We start from the raw sequence: 14373 nt of genomic DNA, 5'->3' as shown, positions 1-14373 counted from the left end.
ACACACACACACACTCATAAAACTCTGTGCAAAATGCGGATCACTGTCGCTAACAATGGCCCTTGGGTGGTTGGTCAGACTATTATTGTAGGTGTTTCTATGCAAATTATGTGTGACTGAGAGCATGTCAAAAGTGGTTACTGGAAATAATGTGGTGAGCTGGAAAAATTGTGAGGTGGAATTACTATGCCAAAAAAGGGGGAAAAAAGCACAGTGGCTTTTGTCTGACCAGTGCTAAACAAACAAAGTACTGCACTTAAAACACTGTGCCAAAGCCACTGGATCAATGTTATATTGCTCCACCGATGCAAAACATAAGGAAGACATCATCATCATCAACAACATCATCATCAAAGAGAGGAGGAGGAGGGTGTGGGGTCAGCATCATGACCTCCACTTCTGGCTGTGCTGCTCTGCAGAGACCTCGTTGGCTGACAGGAGCAGATACGTCAGCGCCTCTCACCGCTCCAGTATAACCCCCTCAAGCCTCTGGCGCTCACACAGACAGGCAAGTGTAAAAGTAGCAGCTCCAACTGTTGCCCGGACTAAAACCCATTCAGCATCAGTCTGACACACAGAGAGGAGTGAGAGTGAGAGGAGAGGAGGAACTTTTACGCACAGCCTTTTTTTTTTTTTAGTCTGGATTGATTTGGCGCCTCTTTAAAGTCCACCTTGGGTCGTTTTGGGACATTTTTCTGCACTGTTTGGATTTGTTGTATTCATTTCATCACTTATATAAATGACAGCCCTGAGTATGATGATTTCCTCGCACCTGTTCCTGTTGATGTTTAACTGTTTCCTGGGTGCCGCATCAGTCCGGATCATGACGTCTCATGGGAGCGCACAGGAGGACAGCAGCTTCCTCCAGCCATCATCATCATCATCAGCGGACCCGTTCTCAGATGATCTGGATCAGGACATGGTCTCCCAGCACATGTCCAAACTGTACGAGAAATACAACAGGGATGCCCGGCTCAGAGAGGGAAACACTGCGAGGAGTTTCCGAGCCAGCCAAGGTGCGTGGACACATTGATTCACATATTCCTTCAGTGCGCAATTGATAGTGTGAGGCGGACTTCTCGCTGCCTTAACTATAAACTTAGTTGTTACTTAATTAAACTACTGTAGGGCTGATGTGGGTAAAGAAAGAGCTTCGTCTGTGCAACAGGATCCACTTTAATGTCTCAACTCAAGCCTATAGGACAATTAAATACCCATAACCAAAAGGTGGCACATCACTTCTTACTCCATATCACTCCGCCAATCCTAATCATCACTCACTTTACAAGCAAGTAAGGTGCGCCAAATTATATAGTTCCAGATCTAACATAAAGAGCAGAATACAATATGTATACTGTATAAAATAAGTCTTTACAAAAATAAATCTAATCTTACAATAGGTTTCGCAACAATTTAGAGTTCAGTATGGAACCAAAAAAAGCCTGAGCCATTAGTGCAACCAGTAATCCGGCACAAAAATATAAATGTAGTAGTCGGAAAGCTGCCCTGATCCTCTCCATTGATGGTTATTAAAAGTGCAAAGCACTCAGTGGGGCTGCATTGCTCGGCCAGACGCTCCAAATAGGTCGGATTGTTTTGGAACAGTCTGAGAATGCATTGAAATGATTTTGGGATGTGTGTGTTTGTGGCAGCAGCTGTGTGCCCACTTCTGATCAATTAACCGCAGACAGACAGACAGACAAGAATGTATGCGATTCCCTGCAGAGCGATGCGCATCAGCTCCAACACTGTGAAACCTCAGTGGCAAGTTTTACGCGCCGCAAAGGGTCATTGTCGTGGCTCCTGCGTTCCTGTTGTGGCTCCAGGACATGTGTGACTCCACGTCCTGGAGTCAGGGGGGCTTAACGCACAGTCGTTCCTCTCTGTCTGATGCTGTTTTTATAAACACAACTCACAGACATTTATATCCCACATAGTTCTCGGATGGCATATCATAACACGTGTGTATTTTTACTGCAGAGGCCGCAGTGTAATCCAAGGAGGGATGTGAGAGAGTTTTCACAACAATGTTAGATCTGTTAAAACAGTTGATTATGTCTTGGTGTCTGGGCAGACAGTGCTGGCTGTATTAGGCTTAAGGGGGAAGCTTTAAGAGAAACTGAGGTAAGCACTTCCATATGCAGGCTGAATCCGAGGTAATGTATATCTCTTGAGTCAGCCCATACTTCCGCTGAACTCTTACACAATGAACAATAACTCTGCTGTTGAAGTTAATGTTCATCATGAATATGTAGCTCTCTGCTGCTCGACCCCCCCTCCACCACTGCCAGCCAGCCAGCCAGTCAGATCCCCAGAGTCTGGTTCCTCTTAAGGGCACCTTCTGAACTCCTACCAAGGCATGCAGCCGCCTATACCAGCCGCACAGCTCAGTCATGTAACACAGAACGAGCAGAGGTGTTAAACCGCAGCAGGAGTGCTTTTAGTGCAATTTGATACTAAATTCTTGGTTCCTTTTTCAGGCATTCCTTCTTCTTAGATTACTGTTAAATAACAGTGGAGAAGTATAAATTCAAATAAGGTACAACTCCTGGTTACTATCACCTAGTTGTGCCAAATATGTCTGCTCAACAACCAAAAGGAACATATAAATCTACTTTTAGCTAATTTAACTTGAATGTTAAACTTTTAGAACATAGACGCACCTGTGAGCTGATTTATCTTTTATGTCAAGCTTCGAATCTTGGTTTTACAAACCTCATTGTGTGGATTAAAAAAAAAGGTTTAATTGTTCACCTGACTGACTGCCACTGACTGATTGATTGTCTTTACAGACTCTTCTGACTACAGGACGGTGTACAGACTAAACCTTACGACCCTCCAGGACTCAGAGGTCATCCTGTCCGCCACATTCCACTTCCTGCTCGATCGGCGCCCTCATCAAAAACCCTGGTTCTGTAAACGCTTCAAAAGCCCGTCCTGTCGCTCCTCGGCCGTCCACCCGCCTCCGTCCGTCAGCCTGCTCCTTCGCTCTGTCTCCTCTGGGTCAGAGGTCAGATCTGGGTCAACGGGGTCGCTCCTAGGCAATGTGACCTTCCACCCCCACAGGAGAGGGGTGTGGCAGATGAAAGATGTGACCCAGGTCATAAAGGAGGCACGGGACAAGGGTCATCTCCTGGTGTCAGTGGAGATGGACTTAGGGCAGCAGTACCAGAGGAAAGCAGAGGGGGCGCTGTCTGGAGGCAGCCTGCCCTACCTGCTACTGTACGCTAATGATCAAGCCTTGGCAGAGCCCAACAGCGTGGCGGCAAGCCTTCAGAGATATGACCCGTTCAACGAGCCCTCGCATTCCTCTCACAGACCCAACTCCTCACCGGAGTCGAAAGGACGCGAGAGAAGGGAAGCAACTCTGATCTTTGACCCCATAGAGAACAATGAGCTGCCCGAGGTGGACTACAGGCCTGATGGCTACAGGAAGGATGACCTCTGGGAGAGCACTTGGTACCTGGCACTCAAACCGAAATCAGGTAGGAAGGAAAAGAAGAGAAAGAGCCAGGAGGAAGAAGGAGTGGAGCAGAAAGAAGAACCGTGGGTTCTCAAAGAAGGAGAAAGAACATCACAGGGGCTCAAACCTGATGACCCAACTGAGAAAAAGCTCAAAGACAGTCGCGTGCTGACGACCAACGACGGACAAAAACCTGAGCGGAGGAATGAAGGAAAAAAGCACAAGGGGAACGCTAACTCTCAGTCACCCGTTCTGCATTTTGATGAACAAACAATGCGTAAGGCCAGAAGGAGGCAGTGGGCCGACACCCAGCACAGAGGCTGCTCCAGGAGGAACCTCCGAGTGGATTTCGCAGACATTGGCTGGAGCGAGTGGGTCATCGCACCCAAGGCCTTTGATGCCTACTACTGCGCTGGCACATGTGGCTTCCCCATGCCCAAGGTAGGAGCACAAATGGCATTACCAAGTTATATTGAGCAAGTGTGTTGTTTTTTTCCCTTTTATTGATTTTCTCTCTTCCACTCAAACTCTCCCAGGTGGCGAGGCCGTCTAACCACGCCACCATCCAGAGCATAGTCCGAGCCGTCGGGATCATCCCCGGAGTTCCCGAGCCCTGCTGCGTCCCAGAGAAGATGAGTCCTCTGGCTGTGCTCTACCAGGATGAATGCAGGAATCCAGTGCTCAAGGTTTACCCCAACATGTCCGTCCAGTCCTGCTCCTGCAGATAGGAAGGGGAGGTCAACGGGGGGGCAGAGGACAAAACAGGGTGAACTTGGAGAGACTAATGGAGACAGAACCATACCTTTGTTTGTCAAGTGGTTTCCTGATCCGGAGAAACAAAGTCACTTTGGCCGTCGTTATTCCTCGAGGAACATAGGCTGTAGAGAAATCACTTCCATCTCTTCTGTCCCGCGGCAGCAGACTTGAAGAGACACATTGTCTGGCGTCGGCCTCGGCAAGAGGAGCAGAGTCACACGTGTAAAGTCAGGGCTCCACATGTCCAAGAAGCTCAGTTGTTTTGATTCTGTGTTTGAGATAATACTGAGGATTTCATTTCCTCTTTTATCTCAGAATGTACTTTGCTTTTCAAACAGCTCACCGTGACTTTGCGTTCATGTTTTCTTTGGACACAAAGGCTATAAATAAAAGACTTTATCGATGTGTCATCGGGCAGCTCACACACAGTCACACACAGATGACAGATTATGAAACGTATTTTTACATACAGCTGTTGTTAATTTGAAACAAATCACAAGCCACATTGTACATACATGCAACGTTCATCTGTTTGCAAGAATGGGAGGTTATTGTACATTCTTGCCGTGTGTATCTTAAAAAGGAAATATCCAATGGATCGTAGAGAGCATCTGGAATTCATTTGCACCCACCAACCCCCTCATAACACTTCAAGAATGTTATAATGAAACCAGAAATATTTTTCTATTTTTGAATGTGAAACTTGGTTAAAAATAACGTGTCATGGTTACTAGGTTATGTATTACTATATTTTAGATGAGATGGTTGTTTTGTACATGTGTATTGTTTAAATTATGAAAAGGTAGCCTTCTATAAATTAGAATAAAAAAAACTAATTTAATCCAATGCTCTTGCTGGAATATTATTGTTTCATACACTTTGTGTTATTCTTGGTCATTACAGCGTGTAACGTTTGATTCCTGGGGGGGGATTTTTTTTTTTTTTGTGAAAACAATCCTAAAAGGGCACCACTGTTCCAAAATAACTTCACACAAAAGCAGGAAAGGTTCCACTCAGAGATAGCCAACATTCCCCTAAAGCCCCTTGAACCCGTTATTACCCCACACCAAAGGCTCAGACGCCTGTTGTCCGGCAAATAATGTGGCCGATGCAGCTGCCGTGGATTAATGGTTGACGGAGGAAGCAGGCACGCCACCTATTAGGACGTCAGCCACTTGAACTTCAAAACGCGGTCCCCATTTCGATCCCTCCATTCAAACGCAGAACATTTCCAAGCGCAGGATGTTCTCCTCAATAGCCTTTTTTTTTTTTTTTTAAACAGATGGTTACAGACAGATTATGTCAACTGCTTGTCACTTTTATTCATAAGAGGAAGAAGGTGGCCCATGTGGTTCCTAAACAGTGTGACACACTGACAGTGAAATGACAGAGAGAGCCTTTTGATTATTAACTCGTTACTCTGCGGTGGTTCTGCCTTGAGCCTGGAAAAGTTGGCACAGAGGACCACATCTGTTAGCAACAACAGCTCTGAAGCTTCAGACTGGACAGTGATTTTGTCTCAAAGACAGAGACGTTTAATAACCACGGGGTGGAAAGGAACACAAGATTGAGCCCGTATACTGTTTATTGCGGATGAGAATAATGCTATAAATCTTTTGGCTTGTCTTTGAGCGTGGAGTCACCTGTTATCATCCTTAAAAACTAATCGTGCCACCCTTCCTGTCTGAATTACTTTGTCCATTAGATATACAGAGACTATAAAAAGTGTTCACCCTCTTTGGAAGTTATTGTGTTTTCTTGTCTTACAGCAAAGAATCAAAGGTGTTTTGATGTGGCTTTTTTCACACTGACCAACAGAAGAAGATCCTTTAATGTCCAAGTGAAAACAGATCCATGCGATGTTGACTCAACAACATCTGGATTAACTAATTATGTGACTTCTAAAACCAACTTGCTGCACCAGACAGTGATGATTTAGGTGTTTTTTTTACTTTTGCAAACATGTATTTTATATTTGTAATTAATTTAGATCACTTTGTAGAGATCTGTTTTCACTTTGACTAAAATAGAGTTTTTTTTCTGTTGATCCATGTCAAAAAAGCCACAATAAATCCCATTGGATTCAATGTTGTGCGACAATAAAACATGAAAACGTCCAAGAAGGGTGAACACTTCGTATACGAAACCAGTAAGTATTAAATAAAAAAAGACATCTTATTGTTTTAGCTTGGTAATAAAAGTTGAGCATTCACTGACAAAGTGTGCTGCTGTTGTACTCTAACATTATGATGATGATAAGCAGTAAAGACATTATCTTTAATCCATATTTACAGAGAGAGACAGATGATGGGAGACAGAAATGTCTGAAATACTGCATGATTCAGTTTTCTCCATTTTGAACAAGTGGAAATGTTCAGCAACTAAAATCTTTGTACAAACGCACTCTTTATGGCGTCTAACCTCCATGTAAATTATGATGATGACCGTTAATGAGGGTTATTATAAATCATGTTTACATTAATAGAAGTTTTAGCTTCAGGAGTAGGCCGGCCCGATTGTAATGAACACATCCAGGTTCATTTTTTTCCTCATTTCCTGACTGATCCCTTTTACAGTCCGGACCCACAGTCTGCCGTTACAAAGTGAACCCCATGTCAACCGCAATCACAGTCACAGGAGAGCACTCACAATGGTCAATTCCAGCAGAGAAAACCACAGCAGTCTAGGCTCGCGTTCAGAGCCCATGCCACATGCCTAAAAGCCAGAACCGAACGGGGCAAGCGGGGAACCAAGAACAATATTTGTTTTTCCACATGATGACTGTTCAATTAAAGGAGAGCAATACAGCCATTATTAGACAACAGAGGATTTTCTGTGTCTGGGCTGAAATGGCTTTTTCCTCACATGGATACTGAGAGCTAATAGTTCTGTTCATTAGGATGTAGCTTTAATAGAGACTGTGTCTCTTAATCACCCGTTCAATCATGTGGAGCACTGGCTATTTTATTTAAAAAAACAGATTTTTTCCAAATAACTTTTAGAACTTTTATTTAGCCAATTTGTGCATTTTAGTCTGGAAACAAATACTATTTGGGTTTAAGATAAGTGGTATGAACATGTTATTTGTTCTGGGTGTTTTTTCACATCTTGTGTAGGTTTCAGTCCCCAACATAAAACAAATCATCAGTTTGTGGTGTGAAGAGACTGGAGGATAAACTCTGTTACTCAAATAAAAGTAGATAACAGCAGCATTGTCGGCTTTACATCCCCACTTATATGTTACAGAGTGACTGAACTTGGCCGAGGCATGACTTTCCCATGAACTTCATGCCTTCTTGCCGGCTCATTTACCTGCAACAGAGACGGCTATTTATGTCCATCTGTCGGCAGCCTGACCTGAATGGGACGTCAGCCTCTCGCTGTGGGTGGAGAAACATAAAAATCACAAATTCAAAGGGTTATGTGGACTCCATCCAGGTCTGTAGATGAATGATAAGCATGAAACTTGGTTTCATTTTGGAGTGACAGCCTGGAAATCAGCCTCTTATTGTTTCCAGCTCTGAATAGCATGCAGAAATGTTGGGTGAAACATCTCAAATGACATGCAGATATTGATGCATCTTTTAAACAACAGTTTTGTCTCATATTGTCAAGTAGTGATGAGAGCCATTGGTTCATACACTAGTATTGTTTTTACACTGATATCATTCAGGACAGGCTCTTCACAAAGCAAACATATTTATAGATGTTCTTCATATTGAATCATCTACAGGGGGAAAAGAGAAAAAAGTTGGTCTCAGTCGCCGCCTGTTGGAGCAGACGCAAAACTGACATAATGGTGGAACAAAAACACTCAACACGTCTGTTTCATTTTCATCATTTTAGATTTCCAAACCGAATGTGCAAACACACTCAATCCACATCTCTTGTACAAACCAGAGCAGAGAAAAGCTGATGAATAAGAGGATTGTTTATGACAATCATGAGCTGTCCTCCATATTATCTCTCTCCGTCTTTCTTCCCTCCTGAGTTCCATAAGGCACAAAAGTAACCATCAACCTAACACACACACAGTCAGCAGAGCTAAAAGGACAGACAACAAACTGCAGTGAGATCAGCTTCACACGTACCTCTATCGTCATCTAGTGGACGGTGGCCACGTGTGTCCAGTTTTTGCTATTTTCTTTACAGCTATACCTACATTCACTGTTACGCATCAAAGTCTCGTCTAAACCTGTTAAATACGAGCATCATTTAGGGAAATAAATAGCTGAAGCTTTTTTTTTTGTCCCATCTTGTCTCAGTTGTGAGAAGTCATGTGTCTGGACAGGTGATGTCGCTCTCGGAAGTACTCGTGGCAGATCGGACAGGTGAGTTTCTCCTCCCTCCTCCTCCTCACGTGTGACTCCTGCGCGAACTCCTTCTTGTGGTGCGAGCGCATGTGGAACACGAGGTCAGAGGTCATGCGGAAGGACAGGTTGCATTTGGCGCACCAGTTCTGCACCGACACGCCGAACGAGGTGAAGGTCGGTGGGAGGATGGTGAGAGATGATGATGCTGTGGTGTGCAGCTGGACGCCAATGCTCCTGGACCAGTGCTGCGGTGCGTAATGGAAAGCGTTGTTCAATGCGGGCACAGTGTGTAAATCAGAGCTCAGGATGTTGGACGCCATCAGGTTGTTGTATCCCACACTGTAAAAAAAACAACAAAATGTTTTTATATTTTTCGTCTGTATTTCAAAATGACAGAAAAAAATGTAAAAAATGACATGTTTCATTTGTGATTTATATGTAAATGGTCTTAGATTTACAGTATTTATTGTAATCACAATCGTAATTATCTGTATTTAAGCTTTTCTTGATCATTTTTAAAGATAATTATTCTGTTTTTTAGAGGTTTATGACTCTATTTTAACAATTGATTTATGTTAGAAGAAAAGGATTTCATGGAATTCTAAAAATATTTCTTGTAAAAAATACAGATTTATTTTGCAAAACTTCTGAGTTAATGTAAATTTGGGGTTTTACAATGTAAAATTACATGTTTCATTTGTGATTTATATGTAAATGGTCTTAGATTTACGGTGTATGACTATTCTAACAATAAATATATGTTAAAAGTAAAATATTTCTTGTAAAATTACAGTTATAAAGGCTAATTATATAGAGATAATTACTATTTATTATTTGACACTTTTTTATTTTACAGTGCAGAACAGACCTGGAGGTGAAGCGGTCTGTCATCTCCTCTAGGCGGCTAGATGGGGCTGTTGGAGAGCTGCTCAGATGAACCTGGGGGTCAACAGGAGAACTTCTTCTACTCGGTTTACAGAAAGCACTTCTCTGCTCTCCTCGACTGCTGGACAGGACCAGAGAAAACGCACTGCTGCTGCTTCCTGAGTGAACACCTGAGTGAACACCTGCCTCCGGCCGCGCGTCCACCTCTCCGTCGCGCGTAAAAGCATCACTCTTACATCCCAAATGATCCGGTTTGATCTTATCAGCTTTCAGTTTCCCCGCAGAGGAAGACGCATCTCCTGCTGCCTGCTGCTGATCGTAACCCTTATTATTGATCAGAGGTGTGATATTGTCATCGTTGGAGATATTCGTTTTTTCCAACAGAACCGTTTTCCGTCCTCTGGGATGAAGAGTTTCCTCGTATTTCCTTCTCTTGGGGAAAATCTCTGCGTCCTCGTTGTTGCCAGATTTCTTGTGTTCCAAATCTCTGGCGATGTTGTGGAAATCTGTCACTCCTCGGTGTTGCCTCTTTATTTCCACGTGCTTGTTGTGCTCGTAGATCTCGCGGCTCCAGGTGTCAGTCTTGACTTGAGTACACAGGAACCGGCAGTGAGCCAGGAAAGGGTACTCGTTCTTGAAGACCTGGTGACATCTAACACATTTGAACTCTGAAAGAAAGACAAGAAAATCTCACGATGTGATGTATAGATAAATGCACATATAACAAATAATTTAAGATAAATTTACATCCTCATAGAAGTCAAACATTATGGTACATACTGCAATAAAACAGTCAATATGCTGCTTTTAAAGGTCCCATATTATAAAAATTTATAATTTATATATTTTATTTATTTTATTATAAAGCAGGCTTAAGTCCTATCTAAATACTGTGAAAGTATGGAAACGCTCAATCCACAGGGAAATACACACAGCCCGTATTCAGAAACTCTGCATTTGAAACAAGCTGTCAGGATTTCTGTCCATTTGTGATGTCACGAATATACAATATTTAGAGCCTTTACACAGATTTAAACGTAAACATTCTAAATGTGTCCCAGTTTATTCCTGGTTGCAGTGTGTATGTGAATGTCATCAGCTAACAGGAAGTACACAAGGACCCAAGCTGTTGCCTAGCAACACAATTCTGTTGCAGTTCCGTCAACGGAGCAATTCAGACAGAGAGGTATATTCAGACAGACAGTATGAGGAAAATAAAGTTGTTTTTTTTAACATTACAGCATGTAAACATGTTCTAGTAGAAACACAAAATACAAGTATGAACCTGAAAATGAGCACGATATGGAACCTTTAAATGAGAAAATGCTCAGGGTGCTGAGGGGCTTTATATTTAAAGTCCATGTCTAAGGCATTAACAGAGCTCTGCCTCACCTTCACCTGATCCTCTGGTGGTGTCTGTGAAGCCCAGTAGGTGAGACAGCTCCTGGTCGTACCACACCAGCAGCTCTTCCTCCTGCCGGATGTCCCGGATGGTCCTCACATACAGCTGACCTGCCTTCAGAAAGGCCTCTGTGTTCTGCTCCTCTCCATTACGCGCAGCCTGCACGAGCCGCAGCCAGGACAGCACCAGCGCAGAGTTACGCATGGCCTCGGGGTCCACCTGTTGACACCAACACATATTTTAATTTACATCTTTCCTACAAGCTTGAAATCCCTAAAAACATAATCAAAGATGAAATTGTTTATCAGCAGGTGACAATCGCTCTAAATTATTTATTTCACGTTTTTGAACCTCAGTGCCTTTAATACCCAAGACAGCAGAATCAGAATCAGAATCGTGTTTATTGCCAGGTGTAAGAGGTATACACTAGGAATTTGCTTTGGTGTTGTTGGTGCAAGTAAACAGTATAATAACAAAAGAATAGATAAAAACGTTAGAATAAAATAAGAATAAAAAAATAGAATTTCTACCAATATACAATATACTAAATAAGCTATACACAAAAATAAATATGATATGAACAGCAGCTTCATGACAAACAAAATAAATAGTAAGTAAATTCAGGCAAAATTAAAATAAGGAATAAATGGTCTGAATTCACCATGCAGGCGCGTTATCTAATAACTATCTAAAACAAAGCTGTTCAGAGACAGAAGGTCAAATGTCCATGTTGCATGACGACTGTACAGTCCAACTCACCCTGAACACGTAGGATTTGTTTCTCTTGTCGCAGGATTTCTGCGCTATGAAGGCGATGGTGTCGTAGAAAGTGTTTTGGAGCAGGCATGGACCGAAGCACGTGCCTGCAGGGATGCTGCGCGTAACGACCACGCTCGTGTAGAGGTCCGCTGGATGCTGGAGGACTTTACTGTCACCGGTCCACATGGACCGAGGCAGGAAAGAGTGATCCATCATTAAACTGTAATAAAACACAACATTAGTGAAAGAGCAGGTATAAACAATATATAGGCTTCAAGGGTTTAGTTATTATTATTACAAGATGAAGATACAATCACGAGGCCTATAGCTCATAGTCTTTAATAGAATTAGACTCAAATCATGAGAACTGTAATTTTGTAATTATTTGTGTTAGTCAAACAAAATATAGAGGAACAACAGAGTTATATGAGATCAAATCTAGGTTGTAGTGGTCTGACGTGCCCTTAGTGCCGATTTGGATTCAGATGCTCTCATCCCATGCTGGATTGTCGATATTAGAAAAATAATGTATACAACTGTATTTTACTGGTTTTCTACTAAAATGAAGCAGCCCAAATGTGAAGCAGACGCAGCCAGTGTCGAGGCAAAATGCTTTCTAACGTCCTTTGTCTCAGTTTTTCACTCGGTTTCTCCTTTTGTCTCCCCATCTGCCGTGAAGCCCAACTGCCTCCTCTGCTGCTGCTGCAGGACAACTTCAATGTGTCTTTTTTTTTCCTAATTTATCAACAATATGAACGCAGGAAGATTGTGTGAGTATTGATTATTTCTCCCTCTCTGGTCAATCAATACTCTTTATAGGGTTTTTTTTATCTTTGGACATGTTGACAGTTGACCGTCCAGCATCATAACACAACGATCTGGTGCCAGTCTAAAAAATAATGCCATTTGAGAGAAAGATCCCTGTGAAGAAAACAGACATTACTAGTGTTGCATGTGGACTCACCCGCTGGACATGGAGGAGGATGTTTGTGCCGTGATGATGAAGGCAGCAAGTTGCAGCAGGTGCAGCAGCAGCGGAGCTCCGTAAAGATGCTCTCTCTCTCTCGGTACTTCTCCGACTGAATCGCCCTCCGTCCTGTCCTCTCCTCTCCTCTCCTCTCCTCTCCTCTCCTCTTCACTCCCACTTATCCCCTTCACAGAGCGCACTGAAGCGTGGCGCATTGATATAACCGCGTGCGCGCTCTCACACACACACATACACGCGCGCACATGCCTTGAATTTTAGTCCCTTTGGCAAATTGTCCCTGGTTCTGATTTACAGTCCTTTTTAGTGAAGAAGAGAGACACAAGAGAGAACTGCAGTGATAATTAGAACAATAATGGACATTATGGGGTCTTTATTATAGGGTTGTTCTTCCAATACAGCTGACTGATACTGTGTACCACATGTGAACAAGAGTGACATGTTTTTAGACAGTGTGAAACGTTTTAATTCTAATGTCCCCCATGTCTTTACTGCGTATACATGATGCAATTTGAGCAAGGGCGCCTAAATGTCCTAAAACCATGATCCTAGAGGACCACAGACAGACAGACAGACAGCTTTATTTATCCCCGAAGGGCAATTTAGTTTCTGCAGTCCACCGAGACATATACACATTCATACTGCACAATTATCAATGACAGAGGGAACACAGTAGGTGGCATATGGGGAGGTGCAGATCAATAAAAGTACAAGAACAACAATATTTACAATAAAAAAACAATAAATACAAGAATAAATACAAGACGAGATTAAAAGAATAAAGGAATAAATAGAATAAAGTGCCAAGAGTATTGCACATTGCAAATTACATTCAAGGAATGTACCTAATTGCAAACAAGGACAACGTTTATATGGTTAGTGCAAAATCCTGCACAATAAGACCTCACACAAGCCTGTTCCAGCCTGACATTGTTCAGATAGAAATCAATCATTATAATGTGTGCATGAAGCTATTCTGACATCTTATTGTCTCTCGTGGTTTTTAAAAAGTCACTCCACTATTTGTGCTTTGCGCAACAGATATTCAGACTCTATACACGCTATGTGGGATTCGTTGTTGGTCTCATTTCTGGAAACAATAAGTCCAGCTATACACGAGAGTCACACCGAGTGGTGGTATAGTTGTCCTGGCTAATGTGGGCAATTGGAGATTGTAAAATTGGCCACTATTCCATGTCTGGGTTCGCCACCGGGCAAAATGCATTATTCATAAAGTAAATGTTTCTGTCTAATGAGCATTTAATGGATTATTCTGCATCAAAGCTTTGGTTAAGTTGGGTAAATGTCCTGGTGGTTATTGAGCCAACTTTCTGTAATGAGAAAGCGGGAACACATAAAAGCCCTTCTGCAGGGAATGAAGCTCCAACTGTCTGCTTATTGTACAATTACACATCTAGGCTGCTTCATTTACAATTACACATCTAGGCTGCTTCATTTACAATTACACATCTAGACTGCTTCATTTACAATTACACATCTAGGCTGCTTCATTTACAATTACACATCTAGACTGCTTCATTTACAATTACACATCTAGACTGCTTCATTTACAATTACACATCTAGGCTGCTTCATTTACAATTACACATCTAGACTGCTTCATTTACAATTACACATCTAGACTGCTTCATTTACAATTACACATCTAGGCTGCTTCATTTACAATTACACATCTAGACTGCTTCATTTCATGTCTGATAACATTTCCTCCAATTTTAGCAGCCTGCCACATTACATTCAAGATTCAAGATTCAAGATGTTTATTGTCATGCCGGTTATACAGGTACAA

At 42.4% G+C, this 14373-nt stretch overlaps 2 protein-coding genes across 2 annotated transcripts; one reads left to right on the top strand and one right to left on the bottom strand.

The window, feature by feature from the left end:
* The first annotated feature begins 428 nt into the window (after positions 1-428).
* gdf10a (growth differentiation factor 10a) lies at positions 429-5903 on the top strand. Its single transcript, XM_037781365.1, has 3 exons — positions 429-1016; positions 2793-3904; positions 4000-5903. Exons 1-3 carry the CDS (start codon positions 740-742, stop codon positions 4189-4191), a joined length of 1581 nt encoding a protein of 526 aa, XP_037637293.1. The 5' UTR covers positions 429-739; the 3' UTR covers positions 4192-5903.
* A 2142-nt stretch (positions 5904-8045) lies between these two features.
* prdm8 (PR domain containing 8) lies at positions 8046-12741 on the bottom strand. Its single transcript, XM_037781452.1, has 5 exons — positions 12543-12741; positions 11579-11798; positions 10810-11038; positions 9401-10085; positions 8046-8871 (listed from the first exon to the last, which is right to left on the bottom strand). Exons 1-5 carry the CDS (start codon positions 12551-12553, stop codon positions 8481-8483), a joined length of 1536 nt encoding a protein of 511 aa, XP_037637380.1. The 5' UTR covers positions 12554-12741; the 3' UTR covers positions 8046-8480.
* Positions 12742-14373: the final 1632 nt, after the last annotated feature.

The sequence above is a fragment of the Sebastes umbrosus genome, chromosome 10 (genome assembly GCF_015220745.1).
Source record: "Sebastes umbrosus isolate fSebUmb1 chromosome 10, fSebUmb1.pri, whole genome shotgun sequence".
Taxonomy (NCBI): domain Eukaryota; kingdom Metazoa; phylum Chordata; class Actinopteri; order Perciformes; family Sebastidae; genus Sebastes; species Sebastes umbrosus.
The sequence above is the reverse complement of the archived record's forward strand: the minus strand, read 5'-3'. Positions and strand labels throughout refer to the sequence as shown.